General features: G+C 47.6%; 1 protein-coding gene across 8 annotated transcripts in view; it reads right to left on the bottom strand.

The window, feature by feature from the left end:
* Positions 1–26,340, bottom strand: part of CHD9 (chromodomain helicase DNA binding protein 9) — a 3,201,601-nt gene that overhangs the window by 1,935,738 nt on the left and 1,239,523 nt on the right. For all 8 annotated transcript variants that reach the window (XM_069639531.1, XM_069639523.1, XM_069639522.1 and 5 more), the window contains one exon: positions 15,072–15,248. In XM_069639531.1, the coding sequence (XP_069495632.1) occupies positions 15,072–15,248 (177 nt within the window). The remainder of the gene's footprint in view (positions 1–15,071; positions 15,249–26,340) is intronic.

Genomic DNA, 26,340 nt, shown 5'->3' with positions numbered 1-26,340 from the left:
GTTCCGCTGCTCGAGCGAGAACCTCGTTAAGGAGGGGCTGGTTATCAACTGGAGAGTCGGTAACTGGGGCTTCGCTTTGTACTGGGGAATCTACTCTGTAAATTTCCTGCTCATCTTCTCCCTCCTCCAGGTCCTCATCCTCTGCATAGTAATCTGTCCCGGTTTGTTCTTCCATAATTTCAAACTCCTGGTCCTCTTCAGGGAAAACTTGTCCCTGGTAACTGGGGAGTGGAGTAGAATATGGAGTGGAGTAAGGCTGAACCTCGAAGGGTTCGGGTCTTTCGAACCGGGGCTTTTTACTTAGCGGGATAGGATCGGAGGAGCCTGAGGGTGTGGCCCCTTGAGGGTTATATGAAAGAAAGTGTTCTGGGTTCTTATCATAAAAATCAGCCAAGGAAGACATCCTAGACATAACCCTGTCTATGTCTTCACTGGACCATTCCCTGGAACAGGGTATTACTTTAGCAGGTGATGATTTATGGGACTTTTCAAGGGTAGACTTGTGTTTGCTTGTCTGCCTAGGGTGAGAGGATGGCTTTACAGGGGTTGAAGGCTGTGCTTTCCGCTGTTTCCCCCCCTCCCCGTGCGTGGAAAAATGTTTTCCCTGTCCCTTGGAGGCCCCAGAGACTTTCGACGCCTGGCGCCGAGGGTCTGGAGAGGTATCTGTGTGCTTCGGGCGTGGGGCCTCACTGGTGTTAACCGCGGTCTCGGTATCTTGGAGCGCGGCCTGGGGGTGGAAGTCGTCTTCGTCTCCCGACGATCGAACTTCCGTTAATGTGTGTAGCGAGGCACTCTTGGCAAGAGTGGATGATTGCCTTGCGTCGTGAGGTGATCTTGATCGAGAGCGCCCAGAGGACACCGAGTCGGACCGTTCTTTTTGTGCCTCTTTCCGGGAAGTCGACGTCGTCGAGGTCCGGTTGGTCTTAGTGTGTTTAGTGTGTGTTAGGTGTGTAGCGCTTGCGTCGCCGGGGGTCTTCCCCATAGCCGCCCTGCCGGACGACCTTCCGAGGTCGGGGACCTGCGCTCGTCGGCTGTCTTTCGACGCCGTAATGCCCTCGCCGTCCGAAAGTGCGGCGTCGCTGCCATCGCTGAAGGCGCCCTCCGCTGCCATGGCCTCCTGCCTGGCGTGGTGGGCCCAACGCTTTGTCGAACGGTCCTTAAGTGTCTTAGGTTTAAACCTACTACACGCTCTGCAGTTCGCTTCGGGGTGATCCCTCGGCAAGCAGAGATTGCACGTGGCGTGCCTGTCGACCCAAGGGTATTTGCGATTGCAATTGGGGCAGAATTGAAAAGGGGTACCCTCCATACGCACCTTAAGGCAGCGGGCTGCTAAGTGTAGGAATATATAAAATGTAACTATATATCAAGAGTGAAGAGTATGTACCACCCCCCACTCTCCCTACTTGTAAGGGCCGAGGCCAGCGGCCTACTAGGCCCGGGCCGAGGCCAGCGGCCTTCCGAGGCCCAGATCCGTCGTGCAGCAGTCGACGGTCGATGACTTCTCCAGCCGTCGTCGAGGTTGAGGGTCGACGTTGGGGTGGGGAAGGGAATGAATAAGAATTATAATTATAATAACAGCAAAAGTATGGCTAAGGCCAGGGAACTCCGCAAGATGCTTCCGACCAGTATGGCGGAAAAAAACAATCTGAGGATCCTACACGCGTGAGGGATCTTGGGTACAGTGGACGTCACACTAGGGATAGTATTACTGGCACGCCTGTGTCGACGCCCCATTTTCGACTTTCGAAAAACAAACTGTAATACTCCGCAGCTTCCACTAGATGTCGGCCTATGCACAGCATGTGATCTAAGCAGATTCCACAAGCCTCAGAAATATATATATATCTCACAGGGCCTGCGGTAGCGGCCCTGTACTTATGGATAAATTGCTCAACTAATAGGAGTAACACTTTTTGGGCGGCATATAACTTTCCTCCCCCTGGACAATTTGTTACCAAACTTTGCAAAAAAGTAAATGGCCCCGTCTGAATTCTTCCTACAAGTTTGGTGAGGTTTCATCAAGGGGGGGCAAAGTTGTAGGGGGGCGGTCCTAACATTAAGATTTGCTCACATCTACAGCCTAAATCGTTGGACGGATTTTCACCAAATTTGCGGCAGGATCTGCGACTTGGTCCCGAAAGTGTGCTTTTGTAAATTTTGTGTAAATCCGTCCAGTATTTCTTTTTAAACAGCACAAAAGTAGGTAAAAGAAAAATGGTGATATCTGGGTTCCGGTCCGCCGACTCACTTCCCTGTTCGGTCCACGGACGGCCTCTGAATGGTTCAGAAGGTGACATGAGGTCTGGGGACTTAGGGCACACCCGCTGATTGGATGGTGAAAAGTGTGAAATGCGTCAGAGTTTTGGAAAAGCCCGCCATGTTGGATTCGCGGACATCCGCTGGTGTCGGTGAACATCGTGGTAAAAACCTATCAAAAAACACAACATTGCACTTGTCAAAGTCAGGTAGATGAAGTGAGCAAAGAGTGGCCTCTTTTTTGTACAGGGGCTTATTTGGATGAGGACAGGGATACTGAGATCAATATCTGGATTCCACTAAGAGCTACCCACCTTTTACACAAATAGGTTCTAGGGGGTGCCAGAATGTGCAATTTATGCATCCGTCTTACTTACATTAAACAGTAAAACAGCGGGTCAGTCAAAACATATTTCAATTTTATTGTTAAACCATTATAAAACATAAATAAAACAGGTAACAAAAAAAATTGTAAAAAATACACATGAGGATCATTATATCCAATCAAATCATAGTCGACTCACATTCAAACAAACTCTTATTGTCATCTGTTTGCTGGTTTTCTATGAGACGGTATTGTGTGGGGTTAGTAATACAAGTGAGTGACAAGTGCCAAATTGATACATGGGCATTGCCCCTCACTTCTTTATGTCTACACCTATTAGCATTTCTGGTTTCAAAGGTAGCACCAACACAATCAAATCTTTTTTCTGGGATATTTCAAAGCCGTCTTCAGGACACTTATGATGTATTAAACATGTAATTATAACACATTTTCTTCATATATGCATAGTCATGTGTATTGAATATTCTAGAAAAAATGACAGTGATATATTAAAAACAGACTAACGAGACTGACCATTTTGATGTTACTTTTGTTGACACCGGCCTTTCTCCCTTTTAACTGACCTTCAATTTCTTAGTAATGTGCAAAGGAGTGTTCTTGAATGTCCCAGTAATGGTGGACGTCTAACTTATTCATGTAACATAACTGTAAGGGTGGAACATAAGGATAGTTCTCCTAATTCACAACTGTTTCATGGCTTATTGATTCACTCAAACAAATCTATTACTTCTTGTATAATGTTTTGATTTTTCACTGTCATGATCCCTGTCCCTAGTCCCCTTAGGCAAAACACTGGAACCAGGCCATGATCCCCCACATGGATCTTAAGGGCCTACCCATCTCATCTGAGAGCCACCTGGAGACAGACCTGGCGCCTGTGGCGCCAGGCTCAAACATGATGCAGAAGACTGACTTGGAACTGGACTTGGTATTTCACTTTGGGCAATATGGATGCCCCAACATAACTCAGTTCCATGAATTGAGTTATGCGGTCTAGCTTTTTGGGTGTGGTTCGACCTAGGGATGCTTGGAGGCTATATGAAGCACGCCCAGGCAGAGAAACACACTTTGTGTTACTCTGCGCCTGCAGCGTGACACTCACCGTGTTCGGATCGGTCTCCTGTAGGCCTTCGCCTTTTCCCCCGCATCCCGGGCCCCTGAAAGAACAAGAACAGCATTAACATCACACTTACCGAGAAGAATCCTGTTTCCATCCATCGTTCCTCCAATCCTGTAGACAGCATTTCAGCGCCGTCATCTCCATTCCAGAACGCAACATCCTGGAAAGCAAAGGAACGAAGAGAAAAGACATTATTAAGCATTCTCATGTCCCGATTCCCAAAAAAACATCAAGAATAGTCAAACGCTTACCTGAACTCGGGTCGCTCTTCGTAACTTCAGCTCTGGAGCATGCCATCGACCTACAAAGGGAAAAGACAACACAGGTTAGCACATAAAGGACAAGAAGGCGTCGCACATTGCGCTTTACTCACCGAATCTTATTCTCTCAGCCGCCAGCCATACTGGGACATTGCAGCGGCCTGCAAGGGACAAAGAGACATAGGTCAGCATAAGAAGCGAACAGTGCCACGCATCGTGCTTTCACTCACCGTTCAGCGCTCAACTCCTTTAGCAACACGACTCCATCATCAACCCCTCCCAACACCTAAGGGAGAAAGAGGAGACATCATTAAGGGGCAAGAGACAAGAAAAGGGAGTTCACCAAGAATCAACAAACCTACCTTGTCGCCTGGAGTTACAACAAGCCCAGACTCATTGGACACGCACCAGTGGAGCAACTAGGTTGCGCAGCGCCCAAATCAATCGACACACTCCTGCACCTAAGAGCAGGACGGAGAGCACACTACACAAGAAAACAAGGTGAGGAGAGGACATAGGGGAAGGTTTGGTCCTCAAGGGAAATGGGGGTCAAACAACCAGAGACTATAAAGCTAATCTGGGAATCCTGTATTTCAGACCATGTTCCCAGTCAAACAGATTTGAGGGAAGGGTTCGAGATCATAAATGGTCCAAGCAGGCTGAGTGGCGTCCCCATGGATATCCAGGTGAGCGTTACATTCACTTTCTTGGAAAGGCACCGATTTACATCACCTCTATTTATTGCTTTGATACATTTTGGCTGTTTTTAAGCGTACTACATTTCAGATCGAGAATGTTTTTATCAATATTTCTGTCTAAAATTTCTATTGCTTATTTGCAACATAGTATTGACGGCAATTACCTGCGTTTCTCTTTCAATATACACACAGGAATGCAGGAGGGGTCTTATCTGCACATAGATGGTTGAGTTTTTAAGTATTTTTTTCTTTCTTTTGCTGTAAACACAATAAATGTTTTTTTTGTGTTCGATACCCCAGTGTATTTCGCTTCCTTTTATGTGTGCATGACACCTACTTGTGTTTCAGTGAATCACGGACTGCGATTAGATATCCTCCTAGCAGCGTTGTCTAGTTTCTCGTTAAAAAAAAAAGAAAAAATAGATTCTCCTCTGATCTTAGTTGGGCAGTCTAGACCGCGTTTAAGCTATGTGTTAAACGGAGCGTATAGGCGCCAATTTGACTGTAGCTTTTTGGGAATCATTGTTACACTACAGGCTAATCCTACCTTATTTTGTTTGTGGTTTTAGACACGTATTGCTTAAAGATATTTTAAAGCAAAGCCATGGCATGATGTTATAATAACAGAGCCTCGCTTAACATAATGTCTCAAGACGGATCAATCTTTTTATGTATTCATCATGTATGTTGTTTTCGGAATGCTAGTTCTGTCTTTTTATGTAATCAGTCAAATAGAGTTAGGCATATTATTGATTATAATTTTTTTCTATTTTTGCAGATTATTCTAGTGCCTTATGTTTGCCTTGAATGTAGATCTATTTATATCTTATATTTTTGTTTGTAGTTTCATTCCAGCATGTCATAACAAGGTATTTTATCTGAGGTATTTTTTAACCTAGCAATACCTAAGGTTCTGGTGTAGTGAATGAAAAAATTCCACTCAATGGATATGTTGAGGCCATTTCTCACCGAATCAAGGGAGAATATACATTTTTTTTCAAGTTTTCGCACTGCCAAGTCTCTTGTCTCCACCCTGAGGATGCAGATATATTGTTTCAACAATGAACCAATAAATATCCTCGTGGCTGTGTTTTGCCTTTTTAAAAAGTGTTTTACTAAAGGCTTATCGTGTACTCAAGTTTTACACAGGATCGGTGTTCGCAAATTCTTTGACATATCGGCCTCTTAGTCTTTCCAATATATAATAAACCACATGGGCATTTAATGCCATATATGGCCGATTTGGTTAAGCAGTTGGTAAACGTTTTTAAATGCCACATGCGAACATTAAGGTCAATTTATTTCATGTTTTTTGTCAAGTGACAGACCGAACAGTTGCCACATTTAAAATGACCTTTTCCCGGTGGCAACTGCCAAAGAATGGTTTGAGCGGGAGATTTTTTCTTTATGGAGTGCATAAGCATGCACCAATTTATCCATGGTGCGGCCCTGGGAGCATGCGCAACTCTGACTCCGCCCACCAGCGCCACCCCTCAGTCCCCATTGATGTGTCGACAAAATGTATTATTGCCTAATGACAACAGTATTATTAGGGGGTGAGGATGGTGGGACGTATGGAGGAAAGGGGAATAAGGACTAAGCGTACGTTGGTCACTACGGTCGTCCCGTCCCCTTTACAACATACTGTATGGGCGATTACAAATGAATGTAGCCCCAGGGTGGAGAGGAGATCCTCCTTAAGCAAACCAGTTCCTTAGAACCGCCTCTCCGAAGGCCGTGTCTGACTTAGAGCCGGCGTCCAAACAGTAATGCTTACAGAAAACTGAAGGGGAGGCCCAGGTAGCTACCGAGCTTATGACCTGCCACGGAACCTGCCGCTAGAATGTGATTGTTGTGGCCTTGGCCCAGACGGCATGGGCGTGGATGTTGGCTGGCAGGGGCTTGCGCTGCCCCTCATAGGCCTCCTTGATGGCCGCAACCATCGATCTTGCTATGGAGGCCTTGGATACCTGATAACCGGGTCTGGAGCCCCCAAAGGTGACAAAAAGTGCGTCCGACTTGCGGAAGCTCTTGGTCCAATCCAGATAGAATTTCGGAGCGTGTCTGACATCCAGACAGTGCAAGACTCTGAGCCTCGTCCTTGGGGTCAGCAAAGGATGTCTATTTCCTCGTTTAGATGGAACGCAGAGGGTAATTTAGGAAGGAACACCGGGTAAGTATGCAGGACCACCTTATCCCTGTGGAAAGTGGTATAGGGTTCTGGAGCCACCAGAACCTGGATCTCGCCGACTCTGCAAGCGTAGCCGAGACCTACTAGCAGAGCGGTCATGATGGTGACCATCCTGATGGCCGCGGACACCACTGGCTCAAAGGGTTTGTGCGCCAGGGCGCCCAACACCACATTGAGGTCCCACACAGTGTGTTTTTTGATGGGCGGGTAAAGCCTGGACAGGCCTGCCAGATGTTTCCTGACTATCGGGTTGGAAGAGGAGAAGACCTCCTCCTCTGAATTTCTGTAGGCCGCTATGGGCGTGACATAGGTGTGACATTTGTCCACCTGTATGCTTGAGTGGGAAAGGTGTGCCGAGAAAGAGCACATCATCCAGTGTGCACGTCAGGGGGTTGATTTCCTTAGAATCTTCCCAGTGAGAGAACCTGCTCCATTTACTCCTGTATTGGCTACTAGTGGTCTTGTTCCTAGCACCCTGGATGATCTCCAGGTTAGCACGAGTTAGAGCAATTCGGAGAACCACACTCTCGCAGGCCACCAAGGCACTATCACTATGATGCAGAGGTGACAAGCCTCCTTTATCTTGCGGAGTATCCTGGGGATCAGGGGTGGGGGGCGGTAAAGCATAGGCTGACATGCCCTCCCATTGAATCTGCATGGCGTCGCCGAGGGAGCCGGGGCCTAGTCACTGCCAATACATGAACTGATGGCACTTCCTGTTTCTCCAGGAGGCAAACAGATCTACCCGAGGGTGCCCCATGTATTGAAAACCACCAGCAGCACCTGGTCATTCAACTGCCACTCGTAATTGTAACCTCCCAGCCTGCTAAGTCTGTCCGCCTCCAAGTTGGCCTCCCCGGGAGGTGGACGGCCCTGAGGTAGAGGGTTTCCAGGGCCCATTCCCACATGCTGACCGCTAGGTTGCACAGTGGAGGGGACCTGGCCCCCCCCTGCTTGTTGACACAGTACATGCAGGTGGAGTTGTCACTCTGTATCAGGACGGTCCTGCCCTCAATGAGCAGAAGGAAGACACTGAGGGCTAGTCAAATGGCTCTGAGCACCAGCCAGTTAATATGCGACTTCTGCTGGGTCCAGACTCCACGGACGCTGTGGCTGTCCAGAGTGGCTCCCCAGCTCTCTAGGGAGGAGTCTATATTAATGGTGACCTGCAGAGTAGGCTGTCGGAATGGCCTGACGTCCGCAGATTGCAGTCCTTGGACCACCATGTGAGGTCAGAGTGGAGAGAGGTCCGTATACTGATCAGCTCCGCTTGTGAGCCCTTCTCCTGATAGCATAAGGCTGCGAAGTGGAGCTGCAGTCTCCTCATCCGGAGCCTCGTGCGTGGCACTGCCAGGAGGACCACTGCCATGATACCCATTAGGGGTGGTACCACCAAGCCGAAGTCAGAGGTCTGGTAAGGAAGTGCGTAGCGGCCCTCTTGACGGCCGTAATCTTGTCCTCCAAGGCAAATACCTTCTCGGAGCTTGTATCCCAGATGAGGCCCAGGAAGGTGAGGCTCTGCGTGGGCTGCAATTGAGACTTCTTGAGGTTGATGGTAAACCCCAGATACGGAGTGTACTCATAGGCGCAGAGGAGGTGTGGACCACCCAGTCCGAGGATCTCGCCCCGACGAGCCAGCCGTCCGGGTACGGGTAGACATGGTGGCCCTGGGCCCTGAGGAGGGCTGCCATTGCCTTCATGAGTTTGGTAAACACCCTGGGGGCTGAGTTGAGGACAAAGGGTAGCACCTTGTACTGGAAATGACAGACCATGATCCTGAAGCGTAGGAAAAAGCGATGGGGCTGCCACATCGGAACGTGTAGGTAAGCGTCCTTCAGATCCAGGAAGCACATCCAATCTCCCTTCTCTAGTGTCTCTGCAATGTGGGCTGGCGTTACCATCTTGAATTTTTGAAGCGGGAGGGAGAGTTTGAGGGTTGGAGGGGTCCAACACAACTCTCAGGCCAGCCTGGTTCTTTTTATGTATGGCAAAAATCCTGGAATAGAAAACAAATCCTCTCTGGGAGGCTGATACTTTTTCCACTGCCTGGCTCTCGACGAGCGACCGGATCTCTGCCAACAGAGTTGCCGTCCCAATCTGTGGGAGGGAAGGAGAGGGAGGTATAGGTAGGCGGTAACCCGTGGATACTACTGAGAGGATCCACGAATTGGGGAAGTTCTGTCGCCAAAAATGCACGTGAGAAGCTAGCCTGCCCTCCACTGGAGACACGTGGACCCGGAGGGACGCGTCGTGCCTTTTTGCTCTCTGATGCTGCTACTGAGGAGGAGGGGGACCGGAAGAAGCCCTTGCCCCCCCCCCCTTTTGTTGCTTGCGCCGATGCCGACTCGGTGAGTGGCCAAGTTGTCTCGACCTCTCTTCCTAGAATCCCCGGTACCCGCCAAAAACACCTGACCCTTGTCGGAGCATTGATGCGACTGGGTGTATGCCTTGGGCGTGGTTTTCGTAAGAATAAATAATTTGCGGTTTGTGAGCTGTTATTCTTATCCAATTCCTCGTCGGTGGTAGAGTGGAAGAGGTCACTACCCTCGAAAGGAAGGTCCAATATGCGATCCTGGATGTCGGGGTTGAACTTTGTGGCCCAAAGCCAGGCATCCTTCTCATGTCCGTGGCGATGCAGATGGTGGAGGTGTCGATGTGGGTCACTGTGGACTGCATGATGTCCTGTGGTACCAGCATGGCTTCTCCTAGACCCGCCTTAAAGCGTGCCTGGCTTTGCACCGGGAGTTCCAGAAGGAAGTCCCATATTTCCTGCCACAACCTCTGGTTAGCCGCTATAAGCATGGTATCCGCGTTGGCTTGACGCAGGTGCAGGGAGACAGAGTATAGCTTTCTCCCGTATGCCTCTAAGATCTTCTCCTCCTTGCCGAGCAGCGCCAAGGACGAGGTGGCTGAGGATGACTGAGGCTTAGAGTAGAGTAACGCCGCACACTGTTGAGTGTGGCTGGGGTTGCATTGATGTTTGTAACAGTCTTTACCATTGCCACTTTACACGTGTACTAAGAGTGTTGGAGGATTTATAAACTCCAGCATTCTCTTGAGATATTATTGCACTTGTCATCTTGCATTATCTCTGTCCATTGCGCCTGCTAGCTAAGGGATCAACAACCCTGCTCAAGCTTGAACGCTTGAAGTTGGTAAAACAAACTTGGGGAACTACTGTTCCTAGCACCACCGGCGCTGCTCTAAAGGAAACGTCGGGCACTTCCGCGACAAGCTGGTCTACGCCGGTCCGGTCGGAGTGCTACTTAATATCACCTCACCATTCAGCTCCTCGAGGTTAGTTAAAGCTTCTAGACAGGGCGCTGCGACGCGGCACATTTTTCTTTTACTTTCTTGCTATATGTGAGTGAAATTGTAATTTAGGCAAAGAATAGTGATAAAGGTAATTGCTGTCATTGTTGTGAATACTCACCTTGGTGTTTGTAACAGTCTTTACATTGCCACTTTACACGTGCACTAGGAGTGTTGGAGGATTTATAAACTCCAGCGTTCCCTTGAGATATTATTGCACTTCTCATCTTGCATTATCTCTGACCATTGTGCCTGCTACCTAAGGGATCAACAACCCTGCTCAAGCTTGAACGCTTGAAATTCACAAATCAAACTTGGGGAACTACAGTTCCCAACACCCCCAGCGTTGCTCGATAGGAAACGTCAGGCACTTCAGCGCCAGCGCTTCCGCGACAAGCCGGTCTGCGCTGGTCCATGGCAGACATCGGCGTTCGGCGAAAAACTCTGCCCTGATCGAAGTACATCCCTAGGAAGCACAACTCAAGGCATGGGTTTTCTTAAAACTGGGAACCTGTTTGCACAAGCAAACAACTACACAATCATTCTTTGGTGCAGTGCTTTTTAGAAGCTAGAAACAATATACCTCGCCCACCACCAGTTGGAATCACCTTAGACATTGTTAGGCAGAAACCTGTGCAGTTCCCTCTGGGACCACTGCAAAAGATTTAAGACCACAGGTGTTTGGCAGTAAACCCACTTGGTAGCAGTCTGTACCACACAGATTCACTTGGTAGCTGTGGCTGAGCAGTCAGACTTCCCTCAAGAAGAGTTAGGCAGTATACAGAGTATTCACAATAGGTCAAAAGAACACAGTAGAACAAGCAAACACTGACCAGAGCTTGGTGTAAAAGAGATATAATTATTTATTTAAAACCACATCTAATAAAACACACAGGCACTAATATTAAGCAGTTCAAAAACACGGTCACTAAAAGATATATACTCCCTAAGTAAAGCCCCACTTATTTTCAGACAGCGTTGAGCACTTAACGTAGATGGCACTCTAATAATTCGGTTTAAAAGGGAGAGAAAGGCAGAGCATAAATTGAAACAGATCCCAACACTTTCAAAAGAACACAGCAAGAGAGGAAGGCAGAGTCAAACCGTGAAGTTAGAGTTCAGAAAGCCGGATCCACTTTAAGAGGATCAGAACGAAATGTGTCCAAGGTCCAAGGTCACACAGTTGAAAAGTGCACAAAAGTCTCGAAAAGGTTCAGAAAGAGTTGGACCAAAAGAAAGGGACCAGTTAGAGGGTCAAGGCGGCCAGCCCAGTCCAGAAGGTTAAGGGATTATTATTACCTTGTAGCAATCTTTAGAAAGGGAGGCCTGGCGGACACGGTACCTTAAAGTGGTGAGAATACTCCAGCGGGGGCAGTTGTTCCTGGCAGCGGATGCAAGTCGGTGCTTCGTCCGGGGAAAGAGAGGATATCATCGGGGAGGAAGACAGGAGTCCGTTGCACTGCCAGGGAAGAAACCAGCCGCAGAGTTCTCAGGTCAAAAAGGAGCGGTCCTTTTATTCACGGTCCAGTGGTAAGTGGCTATCCGGTTGCCGGGGTGCTTGGCACGGGCAATTCGACCACAAGACGTCCTGGGATGCAAGGAAAAGAAGGTAAACTGGTTGTGCCCACCAGTCAGGGGAAGAAGACTCTCCAACCGGGAGATCTCTGTCGTCGGGAAGTGGTGAGTCGGTTCCGCAGGGCTCCACCGGTGGTGTCGTCGTAGCAGGTCGGCTCAGCTTCTCCCTCTTCGGATTCTCAGGTCCTGTGGCGACTTCTGAAGTTCCAGTCGCAAAAGCCCTGCTTTTATGCAGCACACCCCCATTCACTCAGCCTAGCTGTCAATCAAACATGCTAAGTGGTGCCAATCCCACAAGAGTGCGACTTGAGTTACCAAGGTAACTCAGTCCAGGGTGCCTAAACCCCCTCCCACACATCCTGTGGTACCCAGACAGAGTGTCACCACTTTTGGAGGCTTCTGTGGAGAAGCCCGCCAAAATGTTTAACAAAGGGGTCGACTTGGGTTGGAGTCACAGAAGAGAACACAAACGCCATTTTAGAATCGAGTCCTGGCAAAAAATACCAACCGGCGAATTAATATTAAATAAATAAACCGGCGGTATGTTCGAGTCTATGAGAATTAAATAATTAAAGTTGGTAGCCTCGAAACATGGGAAAATCCCATAGAGATATATTTGCGATCAAATATAAAAAGTAGTATCCACTGCCACCAGCCAAAACTCGATCAGGGGGGACGGAGACGTGCCCCCTCGACTAACAGGCCCCGGGGCAATCGAATTGCCCCGACCAGTACATCCACAATATGATGGTTTGTACTGGTTTATGTTCATAATTTGGGACTAGTAAAGCCAATGGTGACTTTACATGCCCTGGGAGACAGTAGTCTGTCCCAGGGTATGGAGTCTATGGTGGGGTGTCACTATGACACCCCTATGTCGCTGCACGGAGGTTGCTGTGTAACACACATAGTAAAAACACATGAGACCCTATGGAGTAAAAGACCCCATAGCCCATAAAACACATTAACAGTCAAAGGACACCGAGAAAAAGAGTCTCACTCCTGGCAGGAGAAAAAACAAACTCCAGAAATCCAGCAAAACCGCTGGGGGACTCACTAGGTTAGGAAATTCAGCCTAAAGAGAGAATTCTCCCTTAACAATCTGAAATGTAGTACGCTTTGTATCAAAGCAATAAATAGAGGCGATGTAAATCAGTGCCTTTCCAAAAAAGTGAAAAATCAAAACATTATACAAGTAGTAATAGATTTGTTTGATTGAATCAATAAGCCATGAAATAGTCGTGAATTAAGAGAACTATCCTTATGGTCCCCCCTTACAGTTGTATATTACTTGAATAAGTTGGACGTCCACCAATACTGGGACATTCAAGAACACCCCTTTGCACATTACTAAGAAATTGAAGGTCAGTTAAAAGGGAGAAACGCCAGTGTGAAACGCAACGTCAGAATGGTCAGTCTCGCTAATCTGTTTTTAATAAATGACTGTCATTTTTTCTAGAATATTCAATACAAATGACTATGCATATTTGAAGAAAACGTGTTATAATTACACGTTTAATCCATCAGTTTGGCGCTTGTCACTCACCTGTGTTACTAACCCCACACCATACTGTCTCATAGAAAAACAGCAAACAGATGACAATAAGAGTTTATGTTTGAATGCAAATGGAATATGATTTGATTGGATATAATGATTCTCATGTGTATTTTTTACTAGTTTTTTACCTGTTGTATGTATGTTTTATAATGGTATAAAAATAAAATTGAAATATGTTTTGACTGACCCACTGCATTACTGTTTAATGTAATACAGATGCATACGTTGCAAATTCTGGCATCCTCTACGACCTATTTGTGTAAAAAGTGGATATCTATTGGTGGAATCCAGATGTTGATCTCACTTGTTAAAATCAAACAATCTCTGGGGAGGTGGGGGTTGAGGAGGATGGGATATGGCCGTAAAACGCCAAAAAACAGGTGTTCTTCAAGTCCGTGAACAGTCCGGATGTTCAGGTACAGTCCTGTGATGTTCGCGAACACTTCCGATATTCAGGGACATCTATGGGGCTGATTGATGGAATTTGTGCGCCGATAAACGGGGATTTGTGGTACATTATCTGCGGGCAGAATGGCGCATAAATCCCCATTTTCGGCGCATTAATTCCATGAATCAGCCCCTTTGTCTATTTCTGCATTACTGAGTTGGTGAAAAGCAGTTTTTGGATGGCTTATAACTTTGCGCCACTCAATGAAACTGCATGAAATTTGGGAATTTTATTGTAGACCTGATTGGAAAGTGTGGAGCTGTTTTGTCAAGAGGGAACACAATTAGACGGGGGGGGGGTCCCAAAATATTGTAAAGGCTTATAAATTTGGTGCCATTCGATGAATCCACACAAAAGTTTGCAAACAGATTTTAGATGTACATGTATTTGTAAAGTTTGGTGGGATTTTGTCAAGAGGGGGCTCAACTAGCAGGGGGGGTCGCAACATTTTTAGATGTCTTATAACTTGGTTGCCGTTTGACGAATGTGGACAAATGTTTTCAGAAAGATTATAGACCCAACCTTGAATGTTTGTGCAAAGTCTGAATGGATTTTGTCAAGTGGTGGCCAAGTTATATGACTATTGTATGTACATATATTGTGACACTTTTGAAAAAATAAAACATGGGTGGATTTCCAGCAAACCTGTATAAGGAGCATTGACAAGGACCTTAAAGCATGGTTTTGGAAATGTGCCTGTGTTTTATTTTTTGACAAGTGTCATAATGTAGGTAAACAAATAGTGATATACCTTTGGTGATTGAGGTATAGCCAGGTGGCCAGATTGTCTGGTTCATGGTGTGAGGTCATGACCTAGACAATCGGGCTACTGGCCATGACCACGAGGGATGACAAATGGGGTTAAAGTGGCCATGTCCACCTGGGACCGGCTATGTGGTAGAGTTATTCGGAAGTGGGATAGGTTTGAAAGGGGAAAAAATTTGCTTTTTGTAATATGGTCATAGGGTTCTGTCTTCGCCTTCTGCAGGCTGCCATGGAAAGGGAAGGCAGGGCTCTGTATGGAGCCCCGCCTTCCCTTTCCATGGTGGCCATCTTGGAAAAGGATTTTCCTTCCTACAACAGGACGCTGCAGGCCTCAGGGGATCAGGCTCAGCGGGTATCTTTCCCAAACTAAACCTCTACTCCAGAGGAATGGGAGGCCTTCAGGCAGAAGATGCTTGCCATCCTCGCCAAGGCATGTGGGAGGAAGGTGTACATTAAAAACAGAAATGTGGGCTAAACGGTAGCAGTGAGGTTTTAATATCCATTCTAAAAACAGAAAGGCCAATTTAATGAACATAACCTACCAGATTCATGAGCTTCAGTCCCTCCAGCAGTTTGCAGTTTTTATTCTTCAACCTATGTGCTTCATCAATGATAACACAGCGCCAGTCTAGGGCATTGAGTTCTTGACAGCCACCAAGAATCATTTCAAAAGTAGTGATGATCGCTTGGAATTTGTAGATTCCCCGAATGATACGCCCCTGGTGAATAATGAACAACATAACAGTTTGTCAGAACATGATAGACTTTCCAAATTTGTATACATGGTTGTTAGGTCTACTATAAAATGCTTAGAACTCTTATAACAGTATGTACATTTTCCACAGACAGACACTAAAATCTGGAAAGCAACATTACCGGCACTGAATTCTTAGCTGCATATTTGCTTGAATGCCAGGTAAGAATACAAAACTTCATATTTAACTTTAACTTAGAATAATGAATTTTATTATACATCAGACTTAGGATTTATATTTATTCTGAATAATGTAAATGGAAAACAGCTACATCCCAATATAGTAACCAATCAGATCATGAAGCCTGACCAGTGTTGAAAGGAAGTGGGAGGTGACAATTTCTGTGACTCTTTTTCAAGAATATAGTTTTAATTACACCTTTCCTATTAGAAAAGGCTGTCTTTTTATTCCAAATTGCTTGTGTATCCTTAAATCCGCAGGATACAAAAAGGCACTTATCTGTAACTATAGTTCTGCTGCATTGGCATCTCAATGATTCACAGGTGAGTATTCCACGTTTTCAGGTTTGGAAATTATAAGTAAACCAAGGAACACAATAGTTTATATTTAAAAAAAAAACTCATTGACCCTCCCCGCCTCCCAATCTAGACTGCATCAGGAATTCCATGGAGCCATCGCATACTCATGCTTCTTTCTCCTTCACAACAGCTCACTACTACCAACTGCTACTTTGATAGATCCTCATTTCATCCTGCTTACGGAAGCCCCTGCCGGGATTCAGAAGTACAAATTACTTAGGTTTCGGGAATTTTTGGTCTGATGGACACACTATTCTTCCAACAAATTCCTCATCTTCTAAAATATCCAGTTGAAGCAGAAAAATGCTTTTCAGCTATGAGGTAGTGGGTTAGACTCTATTCTTCACTCATTCATCTTGTTGACTCTGAATCGTACTGCAAAGATATCCCTGGCATGAATGTATGGAGCATTGTGCGCTATTTTCCACAGTTTTGCCCTTTCCCAAAACGGCAAGGCAAAAGAACAAAAAAATAGAGACACCATGGAATTCTGGTTACTTATGATTAACTCCCGAATACGCCCTTAAAAGGATATTTTCACTATAGGGGCAGGGAGATGAGGAATCCGTTTTCCAATAAACACGTTCCTCCCACATAATTCTCATCTTCAGAAAGACACCCAAAGCTGTTGGACATCAAAAGGTGGAGCTTATGAAACTATAATTATACAAACATACTTTTAAACTGTGATTTCCCTACAGCGGCATCATCCTTAAATCCTGAATCCGGTAAATGTTTTGGAAATGAATGGAAGGAAGCCCATTTAGCTGGACGGCAGACTCCTCAATGTAGAGCCAATGCCTCATTCACACCTCGCAGAGTGTACTCTAATACCCTCAAGTATATGCTCTAATATCCTCAGCTATTAGTCTGCAAAACTATACCATGAAGGGATACATAGTACCATCCAATGTCAAATAGTCCCTTAAGAAACAGCCTTTCCTATATTACGGCAGCCATAGCCTATGAACACTTGGGCATCAATTCTGAAGTCTTTTGTTCTGGACAAAAAAAATGTCAATGCCCCCATGGGGTCTAGTCTGCGCAATCTTTCTTCTGTTTTTGATGGATGAGGGGACGGAAAGAATACAGGTAAATGAACCTTTTGGGGCAGATGAAATTCCGATACAGCTTTCAGTAAAAATTAAGGCTTTTGCCACAATGATACCTCATCTGTGTTGAATGGTATAATCTCAGGTGAGCTGAAGTGCAGAACATCTTCTAAATGATCTTAATGCAACTAAAAAATGCTGCATTGAATGAAAGTAGCCTTAAGGAGCATGAGTTCAAAGGCTCAAAAAGGGCTGACATCAGGTCAGACACATGGGGTCGCAGGGATACAGTAACATCTCTGCATAGCTCTGTCTTCTCCGGGAGTTGAAGGGTACTGAGTCCCCCTTACCCCCGACAGCCCCCATGCTGTAGACTCTGAGAACACATCTGGTTGGGGAACGCCTGAGGCACATCAGACCAAATTGCAGGCTTCTAGTCCCAAGCTGCATGCAGTTGTGATCGAGTGAACGCAGACCGGAGAAGCTTGGTGGCTCCACTAGGAGCGTAGGCAAGGTCAGGGATCAACCTGCTAGCTGGAAGAGGGTGGCCCGGGCCCTCTGATGATGAAGGGGGCATCTGTTCCGGCGTACATGGGACGTCATGGCCTCACAGAAATTTCTTTTCTCCATTCGTCTGGACTGCAGTCCCGTGGGCAGACGTTTCGCCCGCCCTGATGTGGTGAGGAACGCGCGGCACCCTTGTGTGCAGACATCATTTGAGGCGGACCAGCGAGGGAGGACGACTGCAGGTTGGCAGGCGGACCCTTTGTTCTCCGATCTCAGATGGGTCACAGCGGTACTCAGGAGGAGAGCGTAGTGACACTGGGGCCATGCCGTACCAGGGGGACTGCGGGCCTCTGGTGCTCTGTGTCAGAGAGGGTGGCATCGCAGGAGGAGCTCCTTGGGGAGTCTTTACAGAGGAGCCTGGTGGAAAATTCAGCGGTGCAACAGGTGAGTGAGCAGACCATATCAGGTACGGCGTTCCCTCCCAGTGCTGTGGAGAGGGCATGAACTGGCATCAGGGGGCCCAGGGGCTTCATTGGTCCCATGGAGGCTGTGTGTTGAAGGCTTCCTGGAAATAGGTGCACAGAGGCAGTGTGAGTCTCAAGCTGTGCATAGGCAGGGTGCCTGGAGGCAGAAGATCTGCTCCAGACGATCCAGTGCCCCAGCCAAGGTGCTAGAGGAGCAATGCAGGTGGTGCCAGCCATCTACCCAAAATCCTGTGAGGGGGTTGTGACTTACCCTAGCCATCCTGCCCTCGGAGGCACCCCAGGGGCAATGGATCAGGTGTTCCTGTTGGAGAGATGTGGAGGAGTGGCAGTGTTGGCTCCTAACCGTATGCCGTGGATCAGTGCTTTGAGGCGGAGGGGTCCCTGTGAAGGTGTGCATCTAGCCTGTGGCTACAGAATTCTTGTGGGGGTTTGTCCCGTTCTCCGGATCCCCCCTGGATGAAGGTGTTCTGCGCATTACTGGTGAACCTGGACTGAAAAAGGCTCGAGTCGGCGCCCCATCACTTTTGACGGTGGAAACTGCTGGCCCAATTCAATGAGACCCAGGAGTGGACGGTGCTTCTCCGGGAGGACGCTGTCGCCCTCGATTAAGGGTGACATTGTTAAAGCTCCAGGGGCGGGAGGGGGGTTCTCTGTGGGCCCGGCCTGACATTTGGGAGACAACTTGGCCGGCCAGTGTAAATAGAATCTTGCCGTTTGGTGGCATTCCTGGATGAGTTGGAAGGAGGCGCTACAGGGATTCCAATATTATGAGACTCCAGAGGGACCTGGAATATCTGTTCCCACTACCAATGGCGGAATTGGCAGGGGACACAGTGTCGATGAAGAGACACATTGCAGCTTTACTGGAGGAGATTAGGGGAATCAGGTCCGACATTGGTCACAGACTGGACAAGTTGGGCCGTAGAGTGGATACAATAGAGGATCGAATATAAGGCTTGGATTCCAATCAGTACTCAGTTGATATACTGGAAGCGCAGATTGATTGACACCAAACTGTTGGCCCTGGAGAGAAGGGACGAGGATGAGCCCTCAAGATGGATGACTTTGATAATACAGAGTGAAGGAACAATCTCTTATTTTTTGAGGATTTCCTGAGACGGAAGATGAAACGGGAAGGGACGTAGCTTGCGCTGTAAAGGCTGTGGTCCGGCTGCTGTTTGGTAACGATGCAACAAACAAGCCTACCATAGACAGGGCTCATGGGCTGGGGGCAGAGTTGGAGGGCCACGATCCGTCCGTATCGGTTTTCATTGTTATGTGGGAAAAGCCAGGATTTTAGAAGAAGCCAGGAACTCTAACTGTTACCTACAATAGCGTAACAATTCCGATTTTTCAGGACCTTTCCTCTTTCACCCTGGCCAGACGACGATTGTGCTCACCGTTAACGCATTGACTCATGAGGTTACGCCATTAATGGGGGTTTTCCATTTATCTTTTTTTTCGAACGAAGGCCAGCAATACAGGCTGGTTTCAGGCGAGGACATTAGAGGGTCTATTGCAGAGCTCATGGACCCTCTGAGTGGCCAGTGACATGATCCCGTAGAGGGCTCTGAGTAGGGGGGGACAGGAAGGGGCCTTTGAGGGACAGGAGGCGGGTGCCCGGCTCAAGAAAATTAAAGAAGTTGAATACACCCCTCCGCCCCACCAGTGGACCCTGATGCCTGCACTGGTGTGAAGGAGACTGTTTTCATTTTGATCCAGTTTGTGTCCTGTTATCCGGTGGTGCTGCAAGAACGGCAATCAGAGGGGTGGCTATTTTGAGTTTTGGAAATGTAAGGGTTTTATTGGTTCGGTGGATGGGTAGTTAGGAGGTTAGGGCTTTTTTTGGTGGGGTTTGGATGGGGGGGTGAGGAGGTTTAGAGGATTGGAGTGGGGTTGTGGGGAGCTCGGGCAACTGGGTGTTGTGCGGAGGTAGCTTGGGAGAGTCGGGCTGGCTGGTGGTTTGGTCGGATGCCAGTGATGGCTGCAGATCCTGAATGGAAGCCTGGGGGGAGTGGGGCAGGGGGATTTGGGGTTTTTGATTGGGGGGGGGACTAAGAGGGTGCTCAGGTGATTTCACAGTTTTTTTTGGCCATGGAAGAGATGGTTCATAGAGCTGGTTCGTATAGTTTCTATATGCCTAACAACTGTAGTGTTATCGTTGGTGAGGTCTGTCTCTGCTGATGTCTAATCCTCTGACAACGTTGACAATTGGGTCATTAAACACTATGGGTATTAACTCCCAAGCAAATGGGTCTCTGTTGCTTCCTGAGGACACTTGTGCCAAGCTAGATGTGTTATCCCTACAGGAGACGTACAAGAGGGAGGGTGCCGTGTCTTAGGTCCACAATGATAGAGGGTGTCTACTATGCTTCATTTACAGCAAAAATTAGGTGTAGAGGCCATAGGATTCAGAGCGCAGGTTTGTGCTCCTGCAGGGTACAGTGCAGGGGAAAGCGTTGACCCTGGGCACGGTGTATTGTCCAAATGTATGACAAGACGTGTTCTGGGAAAGAGTGAATGACATACGTATATCCTTTGTGAAGGCCCCCTGATTTTGGGAGGGTACTAAACATCGTCCTAGACCCATCTAGGGAGAAGAAGAGAATGGGGACGGCAGGGTCAATACAATACTGTAAGGGAGGCTTCATACAATTCCAGTAGATAAACCACGAGTTGGGGGAGGTGGAATCCCCTACACCCCGTCCGTGGACGTCCCACAATTCACATTTTATTCACTGGTTCCCGATTCCGTCTGGAGGATCGACCATATGCTAGTTGGTCGTGGACTGGGAGAACACATTTCAGACTTTCGAATTAACCCTGTGCCTTGGTCTGACCATGATCTGGTGAGGGTGAAGGTGGGGGAAGGTTGGAGAGATCCGTGTAGGGGACAGTGGAAGTGTAATGACTCCCTCCTACAAGATAAAGAGTCTGCCCACACCCTGCTCACCAGGGTATTTTGAATTTAATGATAATGGGGAGGTTAGTGCAGCCACACTGTGGGAGGGTTTCAAGACTACGATCAAGGGGGGAATTGATCAGGATGGGTTCTGTGAGGGGTCAGAAATGTGAGGCGGACGAAATGTGAGGCAGACAACTTTGTCAAGGTTTTTCAAAAGATGCAAATTTATTAACTCAAAAGGTTGGATAAAAGCATCACTTTCCCTACCATGATGAGGTTTTCCCTACCTGAAATAAACTAAAGGAAACACTCTACAAAAGGTTTCATTCCCTCACACTTGTACATACGCCAACTCAACATATATGGCAGCTCAAAAGCAACAAATAAAACAGTTAAATTCACATCACGATAACCATTTCTCCTTATAATCTGGGTGAATTCCCCTTCACCAGATTCAAGCAGTATTTTGTTTAGCTGTTCCAAAAGGATGAGGAAATCCGGTCTCATAACAAGCAGTTCCACTTCAGTTCTCTTGTTCCACTTTTGTTTCTTCCCTCTCATGCCACCCCAGTGTCCACCATCCCTCCTCCTCCTCCTCCTCCTCTTCCCCCCTACGGTGGTGGTACCCCGCCGCTGTACCCCCCCCTCGGAAAACATTTAAAGGGGGCAACCAGCTTCACTTAGCTACCCCCAACTCTTGCTCTGCTGTCAAACACTCCTCTGACATATGTCTCCACCTTGAAGGCCTTGACGTCCTTGCTCTCACTGAGACGTGGTTCAAGGCCAGCTCTGTCACTGCTTTTGACACTCTTCTCCCCAAGGGCTACAACACCCTGTCCAATCCCAGGCCCACCAGGTCTGGGGTAGAGTGGCCCTGAGTGGGTTCCAGTCACCATCATTCCCACCCAATCCTACTCCTCCTTTGAATGCCTCGTCTGAGGGTGTCTGTCGCTCTCTCCTACCCTCCCCCTCACTCTCGCCACTATCTACCGGCCCTCGGACATACCCTCCTTTTCCTCTCTCCTAGCCTCCTCCCACAAACCTCTCTTCCTTGAGTACTTTAACATCCATCTTGACTCTCTGGATTTGGCCACTGTACTCTTTCGTGACCTCTGTGACTCTTTCCCACACAATACTTCCCTCTGGTCCAACCTACTCTGCCAGACCCACCTTGGATGCACTCATCGCAACAGACATCCCTCTCTCCAACCATCAAACTACTCCTCTCTCCTGGTCTGACTTCTCTCTCCTATCCTCCCACCTTGAGCTCTGTGGTCCCCTGACGATGCCACTGCCTGCACTGCCAGCCTCCTTCTCAGTCATTCGACCCTCGAAGCGTGTGCCAGTCACTGCATTTGCAACAGCCTTCATCCATCCTCCCGTGCCTTCCTTTGACTCACCTACCGACTCTACACTGGCTAACCTCCATCTCTCCATCTCCAACACACTGGACATCCTTGACCATATCATGAGAATCTGCATGAAGCCTGCCTTCAAGTGCAACTCTTGGTATGACTCCGACTTGGCAACTCTGAAACACAATTGCAAAGTTGCTGAGCGGAAGTGGCAGGCCTCAAGTACACCCTCTAACAAACTGGCATGCAGCCTGCTCCAAATGCAATATCGTTTTTGCGATCCACTACAAGAAGAGGGCTTATGCCAAAGCCTGCATCACTAGGGCCACCAATAACACAGCTGAACTTTTCACAATCTGAAAAGAACTTGCCAATCCTACAGCAGTCACCTCCTCTCTTCTTCCCTCCCAAGCCCTCTGGATTGAACTGGGCTCGCATTTCTACACAAAAACGCAGGACATCCTGTCCTCACTGCCATCTACTCCCCTCCCCGCTCCCCCTCTTCTCTTGCCTCAATTGGTCAACTCCTCCCTGCCCCCTACTCTCCTCCTCCTCCTCTCCCAATGCACCAGATGAGATCTCTAGAGTAGTCTGCTCTATGAAAGTCTCCTCCAAACAGATGCTCCTCTGCTCTTCCAGAACTATCAAGGACAACATCTCATCTTTCGCCCCTTACGTGGCTGATCTTTGTAACCATTCCTTAGTCACTGTCTCTTTCCCAAACCCTCTCAAGCACTCTCTTGTGCAATCTCTCCTAAAAAGGGCAAAGGCTGACCCCATGCCCAGTTAACTATTCCCTATCTCTATCACCCCTTTCTTGGGCAAACTCATGGAGATGTTGGGCATCCCCCAACTGACCCACCACACTGAAATCGGCTGGCTGCCTCCACAACCACCAGTCTGGCTTCAGAGCATCTAGAGGCACAGCAACTGCTCCCCCGAAGTCCTGCTCTCAAACCTGGATTCACACTCTCCCTCTGTTCTGATCCTTCTCGATCTTTCCTCACACTTTGACACGGTCAATCATGCCATCCGCATAAATTGTTTGCATGATACCCTAGGCATCACGGAATGGGCACTGGCGTGGCAGACCTCCTTCCTTTCAAACCGACCCTCCCAAGTGCAACTGGGTCCTTTCCTCTGCTCCACCTCACTCAATACCTCTGGTATCCCTCAAGCCTCTATTCTATCACCACAGCTCTTCACTATCTATCTTGCCCCTCTGGCCCACTTGATCTCCACATTCTCTCCTCACTTCCAGTGTTATGCTGATGACATACAGCTCTCCTTTGAGCTGCCATCCTCTAACTCCTCTCCTTACTCTCTCATACCAACTGCCTGACTGCTATTCAGGCATGGTGCTCTGCTAACAATCTCTGCCTTAATGCCAGAAAGAGATCCTTTTCATTGGGACACCTGCTCCCCTTTTCCCTCCCACTCTCTGGCCACCCGCCTTAAATTGCTATCCTTGATTGGTATACAAGATAGGTACCAAAATACAGTAGCACAAGCAAACACTGACCAGAGCTTTGGTATCAAAGTATATAATTATTTATTTAAAGACACACTTAGAAACACTCCAGCATTATTACTGTAAGCAAGTTCAAAACACAGTCACTATTAATATATATATACATCCCTTATTCCTTATTAGACAAGTCTTAGTTAACATCACTTATTTTTAGACAGAGGTGAGCGTTTAGCTAAAAATGGCACTCCAATAAGTTATCAAAAAGGGAGGGAAAAGGCAGAAATTAGAAAAGCACACAACACAATACTTTAGAAGCACTCAGCAAGGCAGGAAAGTCAAAGTCTACTTGTGAGCAAAAAGTTCAGAGGCCCGGCTCCCTCTTAGAAAGAGTAAAACACCAAAGCACCCAAGATCACACAGTTTAAAAGACTTGAAAAGTCTTGCAGAGAGTTTAAAAAGGAATTAGTTCAGCTCAGAAAAGTTCAGTTAGCCAGCCTAGGGCCAACCCAAGTGGTAAGTTGAGGATTTACCAGACACCCCACACAGACCGTTGCGAGGGAGGCCGGGCGGACACAGTACCTTGAAAGTGGAAAGGATCCTCCAGCGGGGGCAGTTGTTCCTGGCAGAGGGTGCAAGTCGCGGCGTCGTCCAGAGGAAGAGAAGATCTCGACGTGGAGGAAAGCTGAAGGTCGTTGCACTGCCGGGGAAGAAACCAGCCGCAGAGTTCTCCGGTTAAAGGTACTACCCTTTGATTCGCGGTAGTGGTAAAACGTGGTATCCCGGTTGCCGGGGTGCTTGGCACAGGGAAGGAGGCCAGGAGATGATCCGGGAAGGCGAAAAGGCGGGCAAACTGGTTATCCCCACCAGTCAAAGGAAGAAGACTCTTCGGGATTAAGATCTCCTCTGTCGTTGGAAGAAGTGGTGAGTCGGTTCAGCAGGGCTCCACCGGTGGTGTCGTTGTTGCAGGTCGGCTCAGCTTCTCCCTCTTTGGATTCTTTGGTCCTGTGGCGACGTCTGAAGTCCCAGTCCCCAAAGCCCTGCTTTTATGCAGAAAACCCCCATTCATCAGTCCTAGCTGTCACTCAAACATGCTAAGTGGTGAGCCGGGCGGCTCACCACTGGGCCAATCACACAAGAGTGCGACTTGAGTTGCCGAGGCAACTCAGTCCAGGGTGTCTAAACCCCCCTCCCACACATCCTGTAGACTCAGACAAAGTGGCACCACTTTTGGAGGCTTATGTGTAGAAGCCCGACAAAAAGTGGAACAAAGGGCTCGCCTTGGGTTGGAGTTACAGAGGCGAACACAAACGCCATTTTAAAACCGAGTCCTGGCGAAAAGACCCAACCGGGGAATAAATATTGCACCAAAAAGTGGTGCATTTAAAATGAATGGGAAAATCCCATAGTAAATATTCTTAAGGAATATACTGCGTGGTAACCACGGCCAACAGCCAGAAACTCGACAAGGGGGGACTGCACAGTGGCCCCTTGAAAACAGACCCAGGGGTAATCTAATTAACCCCTTCCAGTACTTCCACAATATGATGGTTTGTACTGGTTATGTTCACAAATTTGGACTAATAAAGCTAATGGTGACTTTACATGCCCTGGGAGACAGTAGTCAGTCCCAGGGTATGGAGTCTATGTTTGGGGGTCACTATGACACCCCTGTGTTACTGCACTGAGGGTGCTGTGTAACACACTTACCAAAAACCACATGAAACCCTATGGAGTAAAAGACCCCATAGCCCATAAAACACATTACAAAGTCAAAGGATATCTCAAATCATGTCTAAGAGTGGGAGAAAAAAAGACTCCGACTCTTAGTAGGAGAAAAAATAAACCCCAAAAATCCAGCAAAGCTGCTGGGGGACTCACTAGGTTTGGGAAATTAGCCTTAACAGAGAATTCTCCCTAACAGAAGGGGAGGGAGGACATCCTTTCTAGGGTGATTTTCAGACTGCTTCAGGGTACATTCTTCACAGTGGCCAGACGGGCACAGAATCCAACCCACTGTGATTGCGATTATATTATGGTTGAAATCCCCTTCTCTTTATAGGGGGGTGGTCAGTGGGGGTGAAAAACATTTCAGGTAAATGACTATGTTGATATGGAGTGTGTACGCTATTGTGTTTCATTTCCCCCCCAATAAAAAAACTTGATTAAAAAAGGGGGGCTGCCATCTATTGAGGTCCCATGCTGGAATTATAAAAGGACTATGTGAAATCATGATCAGGAGCCCTTGTAAAAACTATCAAATTGAGGGTGCCTTAAAGTAAGTACCCTGGTAAGGTGTGTGTTTGAATATTGTGAGGGCTTTCACAAAGCCCTTGACTGCGTTTACATTAAAACCTGATTTTGACTGCGAGAACAGAAATTCCAGGACTGCGCCAGTGAAGCATGACAGCGTGTCCCCCGCCTATACCGGCAGCAATTTTCAAATTTTCGCCTGCTAGAAATGTATATTTATTTGGTTGATGGGCGTCTCGTTGGGAGCATCCCACAAAGAACCGCAACCTCTCAAAATCCATGCATGAAGGTTTAGACTCCTAGTGTTGGGGTGCAGTAGTCTGCCACTCGATTGTGTCAGTAGATCCTCCCTTGAAGGGTACTCAGAGAGAGGACACAGTAGCATGTCTAGCATGACAGGATACCATGTTTGTTTAGGTGTGACTGCCCAATCGCCTACATGGCAGGCAGGGTAAGGGGCTAAGAGGGAAGACGTTCATTTTAGAGTCCTTT

The sequence above is a fragment of the Ambystoma mexicanum genome, chromosome 1q (genome assembly GCF_040938575.1).
Source record: "Ambystoma mexicanum isolate Mex_15411 chromosome 1q, UKY_AmexF1_1, whole genome shotgun sequence".
In the NCBI taxonomy this organism is placed as follows: Eukaryota; Metazoa; Chordata; class Amphibia; order Caudata; family Ambystomatidae; genus Ambystoma; species Ambystoma mexicanum.
Note: the sequence above shows the minus strand (reverse complement) of the source record. Positions and strands in the feature narration are given on the sequence as shown.